The 13528-nt window shown below is 45.6% G+C and overlaps 1 protein-coding gene across 2 annotated transcripts in view; it reads left to right on the top strand.

Annotated features, from left to right (window-relative positions):
* MYT1L (myelin transcription factor 1 like) overlaps positions 1-13528 on the top strand; it is a 246238-nt gene that overhangs the window by 210386 nt on the left and 22324 nt on the right. For both annotated transcript variants that reach the window (XM_040430991.1, XM_040430992.1), the window contains one exon: positions 3794-4015. In XM_040430991.1, coding sequence (XP_040286925.1) covers positions 3794-4015 — 222 coding nt within the window. The remainder of the gene's footprint in view (positions 1-3793; positions 4016-13528) is intronic.

Genomic DNA, 13528 nt, shown 5'->3' on the forward strand with positions numbered 1-13528 from the left:
GCAAATCTGGCCTGGCTGTATATGTTTACAGATAACTTGAGTGAGTGTCATATAGGGAAATTGTATTACTGTATACGCCACACTAGGGCAAAATATAATCTGAAGTTTGATGGTACACATTGGACAAGATTTATCAAAACTGGTGCAAAGGAAAATTGGCTTAGTTGCCTATAGCAACCAATAAGATTCCACCTTTCATTTTTTTAGAGCTCCTCTGGAAAATCAAATGTGAAATCCAGTTTTCATTTGCACCAGTTTTGATAAATCTCACCCAGTAGGTTAGATTTCTTGTAGAAAGTAAAGTAGTAATAAATTGGTGGTTGGCTCACACTCGGGTGGTTATGGGCAGGTGCTACTAACTCACAACTTGGGTGCCCGAACCCAAAATAAGTAAGTAAATTGCAGAAAAGAAAGGAGTGAGCACTCACACCATCTGGACCATAGGATATATTATTTAATATATGGTATGCAATAAATCACAACAACATTCAAATATAGTAAAATCTCATAAAATAATGGTTGGCACCAACATAAAATAACACTGACGGATGAAAATTGAACAATCTTTGCGTGCTTGGTAAAAGCACTTGGACCGCAGACAGCAGTTTTAGTGTCCCACAGAAGTAAATGTGACTCCAAGTTGATAATCGAGTGTCCTCATGTGTATTAATATATGTCTTCTGATATAAAAGTCTCTCCACAGTTAATCCGGTATAGCCGCACAGGGCTATGAATAGCACACCACTCAGTATAAAGTTCAGGTTCCTACCTTATCCCAAGTTGTTCCAAATCACCACGCTGAGCCGTCCTGCCACGAGAAGCGAGTGATGCCGGCCGCTTCGGCGTCTCACGTAGCAAATCTTGGGCTGCTGACGTCACAATATCGCGGGATCACATGATTCGGCTGATAGGAATCTTGTGATCCCGCGATATTGTGACGTCAGCAGCCCGAGATTTGCTACGTGAGACGCCGAAGCGGCCGGCATCACTCGCTTCTCGTGGCAGGACGGCTCAGCGTGGTGATTTGGAACAACTTGGGATAAGGTAGGAACCTGAACTTTATACTGAGTGGTGTGCTATTCATAGCCCTGTGCGGCTATACCGGATTAACTGTGGAGAGACTTTTATATCAGAAGACATATTAATACACATGAGGACACTCGATTATCAACTTGGAGTCACATTTACTTCTGTGGGACACTAAAACTGCTGTCTGCGGTCCAAGTGCTTTTACCAAGCACGCAAAGATTGTTCAATTTTCATCCGTCAGTGTTATTTTATGTTGGTGCCAACCATTATTTTATGAAATTTTACTATATTTGAATGTTGTTGTGATTTATTGCATACCATATATTAAATAATATATCCTATGGTCCAGATGGTGTGAGTGCTCACTCCTTTCTTTTCCAGAAAGTAAAGTAAATTATGCATGCTCAGATATAGGTGAACTTCATTAAAATATAGGACATTGCAAAAAGCTGAGGAAAAGAGAAGTGTAGCAGCTCTCACCTGCCTTTCCTTTGGTTGTGAGCACGGATGGCCCGTGTCAGGTGCGGGCAGCAATTACAAAAAGAAGTTGAGAGAAATCCAGCTCCACTTGGATAAAGGAATGTGCGCTTATTCAGCTTGCGGTTAAAAACTCATCCATGAAATACAAATATTAGCAGTCTTGTCTACGCGTTTCGGGCTACCAGAGACATTTCCAGCCCTTCTTCATGACACGTGTCATGAAGAAGGGCTGGAAATGTCTCTGGTAGCCCGAAACGCGTAGACAAGACTGCTAATATTTGTATTTCATGGATGAGTTTTTAACCGCAAGCTGAATAAACGCACATTCCTTTATCCAAGTGGAGCTGGATTTCTCTCAACTTCTTTTTGTAATTGCAAAGAGCTGGTACACATAAGACTGTCACTCACCACTAGGCTGGGGAAGTTCTCCAGATCATAAATTACTCAAGACTGTGCTGGACTGCCTACTCAGAAGTTAGGGTAATGCCTGAGATCCATGGTTAGAGGAAGACTACAGTCTCTTTTTATATTTTAATTTTTCTTTATTTCATTAGTCAATCAAGGATTCAACAGAGACAAGTATAACAATTTATAATATACAAAGTAAACCCAATTCCAATACCCAAACCTCCACCAACAGCAGGCCATCCCTGGAATCAAAGAGGGAACTATTGGTTAGAGGAGGCCTACAGCATCTAAGTCATTTAAGGTTTTACAAGCCTATCTATGTGGTTGGTAAGGTCCTTTAACCTTTAAAGGGGTTGGGATGTTGATGGCCTACTCTCGGGATAGGCCGTCAATATTAGATCAGTGGTGGTCCTATTGATTGCCTATCCTGAGGTACCTCAAAGTTCTAAATCCAGAAAACCCCATTAACACCTGAAACGCTCAGTCCACCATCGCTCTGAAGGCCTCATGCATGACAGACCTGTAGTCACTTGCTGCATCAATATAAGGGTTACATTAATCTCATCATTTCAGGATAAATAAGTGCATTTAGCTTTTCTTTTTGGCAATTGATGTTCACTTTTAGGATGTGAAAGTTCAAGAAAAAGCTTTATATGTGATTGCAGATCAATTAGGAACGTTTCTTGCAGTGTAAAATATGCTTTTAGCCTCTTGAAATCAGTAGTCAAGCTGTGATCCCACTTGTCACATTCATAGGCCATAACTGCTGATATCTTCAGGTTGTGTCCCTGACTTTTCAATCCATTCTAAGTATATAACTCTCCTGAACCTAGCAGATATCACTTAATTTGGCCACCTATAATTACACACTTTTCTGTGGATGGTATTTTTCTTGTCTGACTTGTCTGAAGAGGTGAGTTTTCAGGTTTCTTTTAAGGTTTCAACTGTAGGCGAGAGTCTGAAATGTTGCTGTAGAGAGAGTTCGAGGGCTGTTAGGGAGAAATCTTGGAGGTAATTGTGGGAAGAGGAGATAAGAGGAGAGTAGAGAAGGAGGTCTTGTGAGGATCGGAGGTTGCTTGTGGGAAGGGATTACCTGCAACATGTCACATTAAGTTGTACCCAATTATCAAGTTTTCTCACATTTGCAATGTCTTGATATATTGTATTTGGTTTGGTGAATAAGTTCACAACTTTTGTGCCGCCCGGTCCCGTCGACTGACAGAGAATGATGATTGTACAGCAGTATGTACACAGAAGCCTATTAACTAACTATAGACTGTCATAGACTACTACTTGACATTCTGAAGTCTTCAGAGGATAGTTGGCACAGCAATTCTCAAACTTTGCAGATGAAACTCCAGTACATCGAGATCTGTTTACATAAAATTTATTTTTGCCATAGCAAGCATATCAGGGAACAGCGGTAAAATACTGTACATTTTTTAATACTCTAGTTCATGTAAAGTGGCACTCCAAAGTTACAAGAACCAGTACCAAAATGATTTAAGGCATTTGGCAGGTGAAGTTCAAACTAGTGATGTCTAGAAATGTCAAAGCATAAAGCTAAGCAATGTACGATTTCTCATCAGAGTATGGCCAATGCGTTTTAAGCCAAATCAGGAATGGATTCAAAAAAGAAAAGAAGCCTTCCTTGTCCTTTATACTTCCTCTCCTTTTATGACCCACTCCTGATTCTGGCTTCGAAAACTGCATCAAGAAGCCTGACCATGTGTCCATACTCTCATAGAGCTAGGCTGAACACATATGACTGCAATTTTGTTCCTTTCCCAAAAAAAAGGTTTTCTTGCTTTTATCAGATGGAATTTGCTTCAACAGCTTAAAATAATGACTGTTGTCATGTTCTTTTTATCATCAGATGCCCAGTCCCAGGGTGTGATGGTCAAGGGCACGTGACGGGGAAATATGCATCCCATCGCAGTGCATCTGGATGTCCTCTGGCAGCCAAGAGACAGAAAGATGGCTACTTAAATGGTTCCCAGTTCTCATGGAAATCTGGAAAAACCGAAGGAATGTCCTGTCCTACCCCAGGATGTGATGGCTCTGGACACATCAGTGGTAGTTTCCTTACACACCGAAGGTAAGACCCATAGCATCAAATAAGGTCATGTCTTGACGTATCACGAAATGGCAGGTGATCAGCTGGGGACGCTGTTACTGGTTGGAGCCTTGATGAAAGCATGTTTCTCCTGCTTTGGCCAGCAATTTAAATGGCTCAACTTATATAGATAATTATATTTCCCTCAAAATAGTTATTCCGAAGCATCTATTCTGATAACTCTGTGTTGTTCCGCTGTTCTGTTGTTACACTTAGAAATATATGAAATTACATGGTAATTGTGTAGTTCCAGTCATTATGACTGCAGTGATACCAAACATGTGGAGCGGGTTTTATTGTAGCAATTATTTCCATTAAAACCCATTTTTCCAATGTAAAAGAATGTGTATTTTTAATCTTGAAATTTTTATTTATTTAATTTAAAAAAATTCAACTTTTTTTGTTAAACAATTTGCAAGTCCCACAAGGGGACTTTATTAGACGATCTTTTGATCGCTTCTATAATACATTTTGCAATTGCTTATGCATACTGTAGGTACAATACATTTGTACTTTTCTAAGAGGGTGATTATGTGTTAAAATTTCCCCAAAAATATTGGGGGTCATTTATCATTGCCTGTACACAAGTTTGTGACTTTTTACTATTCTCCAGGGCTAAGTGGAAGAGGGCAAGAATGCCCGACATAGTACCTATAATTTACAACATGAACTGCAAAAAATGTATTTGTCCTTTTAATACATTTGGGGCATTTTACTCCAAAATCACTTTTGATGAACATATGAAAAGCCAGTCTTACTAAATTCCCACTATTGTGTTCTATATTATTGGGTATCAGTTGCATTCAGTAACTTATCCTCATTCCAGTGAATGTGCTGCAATGCCAGATACAACCTGTAGACAAATAGTGGCACTGTTTGTAAAGGGAAAATAGGACTCTAAACAAGACTTAAGGTGGCCTCTACACTGTTCACCAAATATGATATTGCTTTTATGCACGCACTAGAATTATGTATTTTTCAAGTGTGGTAAGAAAACATACAAACTCCATGTCTAACTTGTAGTGTTTGAACGTGGGACCCGGTGCTATGAGGAACAGTGTTAACTACTGATTCACTCTGCTGCCCATAAAATTCCATCTGTACAAGAAAAAAATACGGAGCAATCACATGGGCTTTTATTTACGTCCCTTTGGGGTTTCTGGGTTTCTGTGTTTTTTTTTTTACTGCTGCATAGTCTGCAGCACTATTTTTGTGGCCAATCCCTGACAAGTCAGTGGGAGCCGTCAGTATTCGGCTTGGGTAACAAGTGTGGTGAGATTCAGTTTTTCTGTTCCGGTAAAGCAACCGAAACTGGTAATCAAAGGATCCAATATAAGCCTGACATCTATCAGCCAGGTGGCTAGGGGGCCCCCACCAAATGTCAAGTTTTCAGCCTAACCCCTTCCCTTCAGCCCTACTGTTAAAGACATACATCAGAAACAAAATATACAGGTCTATAAAACATACAGGGTAATACAGTACCACATTCCATACCTTTTACATCCAGTGATGTCTCCTTTGATGAAGACATTCTTTTTACTCATCTTTTCCATTTGGACCAGACCACCATGATGATTTATTTCTTATCTTTGCAGTGTGTGGCACACAGACATCTTAGGCCTCTTTCACACAGGCGTGTGAGGGCCGGATAGGATGCGGGTGCGTCGCGGGAAAATGCGCAATTTTTCCGCGCGAGTGCAAAGCGTTTTGCATGCGCATGAGAAAAATCGGCAAGTTTGGTACCCAGACCCAATCCCGGACTTCTTCAAAGAAGTTCGTGTTTGGGTTAGGTGTTGTGTAGATTTTATTATTTTCATCACATGGTCCTTGACCCTTGGGGATCTCGGACACCACTTCAACACTTTGGCCGGGGGCTCGGTGGAGCTGATGTTGTGTTTATCCTAATGAGAAAGATTTCATGATAAGGATTTAGAGAAGGGGCAGATGGATAGCAGAGCAGGGAGAGGCTGGTGCTGCTACTAGGGGGTCATACCATGGGGGAGTAATAAAGCCCACCATAATGCCCCCCAGTAGAAATAATTCTCCTTATAATGTGACAGTTGAGCTAATGTCCCCATAATGTGCCAGTATAAAATACCCCTATATAGTGCCCCCAGTAAATGCCCCCATAGTGCTCCTCTCCCCCCTTCCTCCTAGTGCCCCCCATAATGTACTAGTATAAAATGCCCCATATATCGTGCCCCAGGAGATGCCCTCAGTGTCCCCCATAATTTGCAAGTATAAATTTCCCCTTCTTAGTGCCCCCCGTAGATGACTCCATAGTACTCCTCTCCCCCCTTCCCCATAGTACCCACCATAATGTGTCCCAGTATAAAATGCTACTGTACAGAGCCCCCCATATAAAATACCCCTTCTTTGTGGCCTCAATAGATGCCCCTATAGTGCCCACCAATAACGTGCCAGTAATAAGTGCCCCCAATAACGTGCCAGTAATAAGTGCCCCCGATAACGTGCCAGTAATAAGTGCCCCCAATAAGAGCCCAGCACCCCATCACGTTCCAGTAACAAGAGCCCCCCCAATGTTCCAGTAACAAGAGCCCCCCATCATGTGCCAGTAACAAGAGCCCCCTATCATGTGCCAGTAACAAGAGCCCCTCATCATGTGCCACTAATAAGCCCCCCATCATGTGCCTGTAATAAGCCCCTCATCATGTGCCAGTAATAAGCCCCCCCATCATGTGCCAGTAATAAGCCCCCATCATGTGCCAGAAATACGCCCCATCATGTGCCAGTAATAAGCCCCCCCATCATGTGCCAGTAATAAGCTCCCCCAATGTGCCAGTAACAAGAGCTTCCCAAATGTGCCTGTAATAAGCCCCCCATCATGTGCCAGTAATAAGCCCCCCATCATGTGCCAGTAATAAGCCTCCCCATCATGTGCCAGTAATAAGCCCCCCCATCATGTGCCAGTAATAAGCCCCCCCCATCATGTGCCAGTAATAAGCCCCCATCATGTGCCAGTAATAAGCCCCCCAATGTGCCAGTAATAAGCCCCCACAATGTGCCAGTAACAAGAGCCCCCTAATGTGCCTGTAATAAGCCCCCCATCATGTGCCAGTAATAAGCCCCCCCAATGTGCCAGTAATAAGCCCCCCAATGTGCCAGTAACAAGAGCCCCCCTAATGTGCCTGTAATAAGCCCCCGATCATGTGCCAGTAATAAGCCCCCCATCATGTGCCAGTAATAAGCCCCCCATCATGTGCCAGTAATAAGCCCCCCAGCATGTGCCAGTAATACGCCCCCCATCATGTGCCAGTAATAAGCCCCCCATCATGTGCTAGTAATAAGCCCCCATCATGTGCCAGTAATAATCCCCCCATCATGTGCCAGTAATAAGCCCCCCATCATGTGCCAGTAATAAGCCCCCCCATCATGTGCCAGTAATAAGCCCCCCATCATGTGCCAGTAATAAGCCTACCCATCCTGTGCCAGTAATAAGCCCCCCAATGTGCCAGTAATAAGCTCCCACAATGTGCCAGTAACAAGAGCTTCCCAAATGTGCCTGTAATAAGCCCCCCATCATGTGCCAGTAATAAGCCCCCCATCATGTGCCAGTAATAAGCCTCCCCATCATGTGCCAGTAATAAGCCCCCCCATCATGTGCCAGTAATAAGCCCCCCCATCATGTGCCAGTAATAAGCCCCCATCATGTGCCAGTAATAAGCCCCCCAATGTGCCAGTAATAAGCCCCCACAATGTGCCAGTAACAAGAGCCCCCTAATGTGCCTGTAATAAGCCCCCCATCATGTGCCAGTAATAAGCCCCCCCAATGTGCCAGTAATAAGCCCCCCAATGTGCCAGTAACAAGAGCCCCCCTAATGTGCCTGTAATAAGCCCCCGATCATGTGCCAGTAATAAGCCCCCCATCATGTGCCAGTAATAAGCCCCCCATCATGTGCCAGTAATAAGCCCCCCAGCATGTGCCAGTAATACGCCCCCCATCATGTGCCAGTAATAAGCCCCCCATCATGTGCTAGTAATAAGCCCCCATCATGTGCCAGTAATAATCCCCCCATCATGTGCCAGTAATAAGCCCCCCATCATGTGCCAGTAATAAGCCCCCCCATCATGTGCCAGTAATAAGCCCCGCATCATGTGCCAGTAATAAGCCTACCCATCCTGTGCCAGTAATAAGCCCCCCAATGTGCCAGTAATAAGCTCCCACAATGTGCCAGTAACAAGAGCCCCCCTAATGTGCCTGTAATAAGCCCCCCATCATGTGCCAGTAATAAGCCCCCCATCATGTGCCAGAAATAAGCCCCCCAATGTGCCAGTAATAAGCCCCCTAATGTGCCAGTAACAAGAGCCCCCCTAATGTGCCTGTAATAAGCCCCCCATCATGTGCCAGTAATAAGCCCCCCAATGTGCCAGTAATAAGCCCCCCCATCATGTGCTAGTAATAAGCCCCCCATCATGTGCCAGTAATAAACCCCCCTAATGTGCCTGTAAAACTATTGTAAAAAACAAACAAAAAACACTTATACTTACCTCCATGTCAGCGATGCGATGCAGGCCTCTTCCGGCCTGTGTCCCGCTGTCACGGATGGTGTTGCAGAAAACTAGAAATCACAAATAAAGATCCAACTGACTTGATCCCAAACTAAGGAACATATGGGTGAGCCCTACAAAAAGCCCTAGAGCTCTCCCTGACTGCTCAGCCCATGCAAAGATCTTAATGATAGAAAGTTGCATGCCCCCGTACCTAGACTGAGTAACACCTGAAAACCCTATAATAGTGAGGGGACACGACCACCGGCTCCCTGCACTCAATACGGAGGGAGTCAGCTAGAATCAAGCCAATAGGAAAACACAAATAAAGGAATAGACTTATCTGAGGAACCAGCAGTTGCAGCAACTAGCAGTGAGCACAATCCCGGAAGTGGTATAAACCGCAAAGTGAAGCAGTATGGGAGGGGATATAAAGGGAGGTGATCACTGGGAGAGGGAGGAGAGATGACAAAACGAAACCAAAACAAAAGAACATCATGCAAGAGGTACTGAAGAACGTCTGTCAGAACTTCTCAGAGATCTGGCGGTGACACCCGCGTTGTATGGCTCAGGTTGCGCAATGACGTCATCGCGCCGCCTGCGCCGGCCTCTGATAAGCTGCAGGCCTATCAGGGGAAGGGACACTCCTCTCCCTCCCCCGCCGCAGCACAGGCAGATGACTATGGAGATGAGCGCAATGGAAGCGCTCATCTCACTGTTGTGCCCGGCTGCAGCCGCTCAGTTGGGGGGGCACATCGTGATGTAGGGGGGGCCGTGGCCCCCTCTGTCCCCCCCACCGGTGACACCACTGGCAATGATGACATCATCACGCCACATGTGTCAGTCTCTGATAAGCTACAGGCACTGTTCCCTATGAAGCCTATCAGAGGGAACAGTGGGACAGGGAGACATCGCTCCCGTGCCCTGATGCAGCATTCAATGCGATCACCATCCTGAGGATAAGAAGCGCTCATTGCCCATGACCCTGCCACCGCCCCTCACTTGTCGCTAGGGGGCTTGAGGCCATTGCCTTAGCTCGCCTCGTTGGCGGTGCGCCCCTGCCACTAGTGCCCAGCATATCCCATTGACTAAAAGGGTTTCATCAGGTTTCCAGTATAGATTGCAGGTATCTGCGACGGATGCCTTTGCCAGAACCCTTGCCACAAATGTGAACCTAGCTTTATTTAGTATCAGTTTCAAAACAGATCATTCATACAATAGCTGCCATGCCACTCTTAATTCGCAGACAAGGTGCTAATGTGAACGGAGCTTAAGTGCACAGTGACACATTCTTTTATTTTGGAGGATATGATTAAAGGCTGTGGACACCTTTGTGCACTAAAAATCAATAACCCCATATCTTACCGTAATGCAGCACATAATAAAACTGCACTTGTTTGTTCAGCTTTGCTTCACATGCTCTCAGAAATGCTCTGATATGAATTTTGCTCAGTGCTGTCATCTCCTGTGAGAATCTGGGAGCGTTCCTGTGGATTTCACATGCACCAGCACAAGCTCTGCTGCCCCGCCCCCACATCCTGTTACACAGCACAGCTATCAGCCACTTACATATAGGCTGCTGGAACTTGGTGAGTCTTACAGTATGCTACAGCCTGTAATCAGCAGATCTATTTCTCACTTTTCATTCTGTAGAAAGTCCATTATTTGTAGACACAATAGATATTTCTGCTGATAACATTAGTGCAGAGATCTACAGTCAGAACCATGGTGTTATAGGCAGAATATAGATCTCATTACTGACAGCTCTCACTACATTCACTCTCTTCTGAACACAGTATTGTGTGCAGTCCGCACAGTGAGCGGTCACTTTTCCCACATAGATTAGTATAGTGTGACGACACACAATGCTATGCACACATATAAGTACACAGTGGAGGAGATTTATCAAAACTGGTGTAAGGTAGAGATGATGGTTTGATTGGTACCATTTTGGGGCACATATGAATTTGGATCGCTTGGTATTACACTTTTTGTGATGTAAGGTGATAAAAAATGGCTTTTTTGGCACATTTTTTATTTATTTTTTTACAGCGTTCACCAGACGGGTTGGATCGCATGCTATTTTTATAGAGCAGGTTGTTACGGACACAGTGATAACTAATATGTGCATTTTTTTATTTTATTTTACACAATAAAAACATTTTTGAAACAAAAAAAATCATGTTTTAGTGTCTCCATTTTCTAAAAGTCATATATACTGTATATATATTTTTTTGACGATTGTTTTATTTAGGGGCTAATTTTTTACAGGAGGAGATGATGGTTCGATTGGTACCATTTTGGGGCAAATATTACTTTTTGATCGCTTGGTATTACACTTTTTGTGTTCTAAGGTGACAAAAAATGGCTTTTTTGGCACGGTTTTCATTTTTTTTTTTTTACTGCATTTACCAGACAGGTTAGCGCATGTGATACTTTTATACAGCAGGTTGTTACAGATGCGGCGATACCTAATATGTCTGCTTTTTTAAAATATATTTTGATTTTACTCAAGAGCATTTTTGAAACAAAAAAAAATTATGTTTTAGTGTCTCCATTTTCCGAAAGACATATCTTTTTTATTTTTTGGGCGATTGTCTTAGGTAGAGGGTCATTTTTTGCGGGATGAGATGATGGATTTATTGGTACTATTTTGGGGTGCATATGACTTTTTTGATCACTTTTTATACCATTTTGTGGGAAGTGTGGTGGGCAAAATTGCAATTTCATCATAGTTTTTACATTTTTAACCAATTATATGTGTGGATATAGGAAGAAGTTAGATTTTTTTAATTTTTTTTTTTTTTTACTTTTTTCACTTTATTTTTTTTACAATTTTTTTGACCCAGTGGGTCTAATGCCTTTACAATACACTGCAGTACACTGTATAGTGTACTGCAGTGTATTGTCATTCACAGTACGCCTGATCAGACTCAGCTATACCATTGGAAATCCGGATGCCTTTGAAGGCGTCCGGTTGCCATGGTAACCACAGCAAAGCAGCAGCTGATGGTTATCCACTCCATGCAGCGGTCCCTAAGGACCGCGGCATGGAAGGGGTTAAATTGCCGACATCGGTGCCAGCACCGATGTCGGCCGTTTCAAGCAGAGTGTCAGCTGTATGTTACAGTTAACACTCTGCCCCGCTGCCGCTCTGCAAACCTTGACTTGGGGGGCGGTGATGGGGGCTTGTTGCGTCGCGGGCCATCCTGAAGGGAGGGGGGGCTGGGGGCTTGTTGCCTCGCCGGGCATCCTAAAGGAAGGGAGGGAGGGGCTTGTTGCCTCGCCGGCCATTCTGAAGGAAGGAGGGGGGTGGGGGCGCTTGTTGCAGTGCCGGCCATCCTGAAGGGGGGACGGGTTGGGAGCTTGCTGCCATCCTGATGGGGAAGGGGGTGACTGCTTCTATGGAGGTGAGGATGGCCATCCTACACGGCGGGGGGAGGAAGGGGTATGTTATCGGGCTGCTGCCACAGCAGAGCAGCGGCCCGATAGTTAGCCCTTCCATACAGTGGTCCCTAAGGATCATAACATGGAAGGGTCTATGTCTGCAGTTTGAAGCAGACTGTCAGCTGTATGTTACAGCTGACAGCAGAGGTCGCACTGCATTTTTCCAGAAGAGTAAAAATACTCCTCTTAACAATTTTGAGGAGTATTTTTAGCCGAGGAGGAGTAGGAATTTTGCTGTAATTCACATATATAATGCACAGGCCCACATAACATTATGAGGCTGATATTTCTGCAGAGAATCCATTGCTAGTCTCCTGTGCAGAAATAAATGTAGACAATTTTACATTTATCCAACATCATACACTAAACATAAGACCACTGCTGCCATACACTGTGCCCGCCTGACGTTGCCATACACAGCGCTCACCTGGCGCTGCAATACACAGAACCCACCTGATGCTGCCATACACAGCGCCCACCCGACGCTGCCATACACAGCGCCCACCCGATGCTGCCATACACAGTGCCCACCCGACACTGTCATACACAGCACCCACCTGACGCTGCCATACACTGCGCCCACCTGATGCTGCCATACACAGCACCCACTTGATGCTGCCATACACAGCACCCACCTGACGCTGCCATACACAGAGCCCACCTGACGCTGCCATACACAGCACCCACCTGACGCTGCCATACACTGCGCCCACCTGACGCTGCCATATACAGTGCCCACCCGACGCTGCCATACACAGCGCCTACCCGACACTGCCATACACAGTGCCCACCCGACACTGCCATACACAGCGCCCACCTGACGCTGCCATACACTGTGCCCACCTGATGCTGCCATACACAGCACCCACCTGACGCTGCCATACACAGCGCCCACTCCACTCAGCCATACACAGCGCCGACCCCATGCTCCCATACACAGCGCCCACCCCACGCTGCCATACATAGCGCCTACCCCACGCTGCCATACACAGCGCCCACCAGATGCTGCCATACACAGCGCCCACCCAACACTCCCATACACAGGGCCCACCGGACGCTGCCATACACAGCATCCACCCAAAGCTGCCATAGACAGCTCTCACCTGACGCTGCCATACACAGTGCCCATCCGACGCTGCCATACACAGCGCCCACCCGACGCTGCCATACACAGCTCTCACCTGACGCTGCCATACACAGTGCCCATCCGACGCTGCCATACACAGCGCCCACCCGACGCTGCCATACACAGCACCCACCTGACGCTGCCATACACTGCGCCCACCTGATGCTGCCATACACAGCACCCACTTGATGCTGCCATACACAGCACCCACCTGACGCTGCCATACACAGAGCCCACCTGATGCTGCCATACACAGCACCCACCTGATGCTGCCATACACTGCGCTCACCTGACGCTGCCATACACAGTGCCCACCCGACGCTGCCATACACAGCGCCCACCCGACGCTGCCATACACAGCGCCCACCTGATGCTGCCATACACAGCACCCACTTGATGCTGCCATACACAGC

The sequence above is a fragment of the Bufo bufo genome, chromosome 4 (genome assembly GCF_905171765.1).
Source record: "Bufo bufo chromosome 4, aBufBuf1.1, whole genome shotgun sequence".
NCBI classification, from domain to species: Eukaryota; Metazoa; Chordata; class Amphibia; order Anura; family Bufonidae; genus Bufo; species Bufo bufo.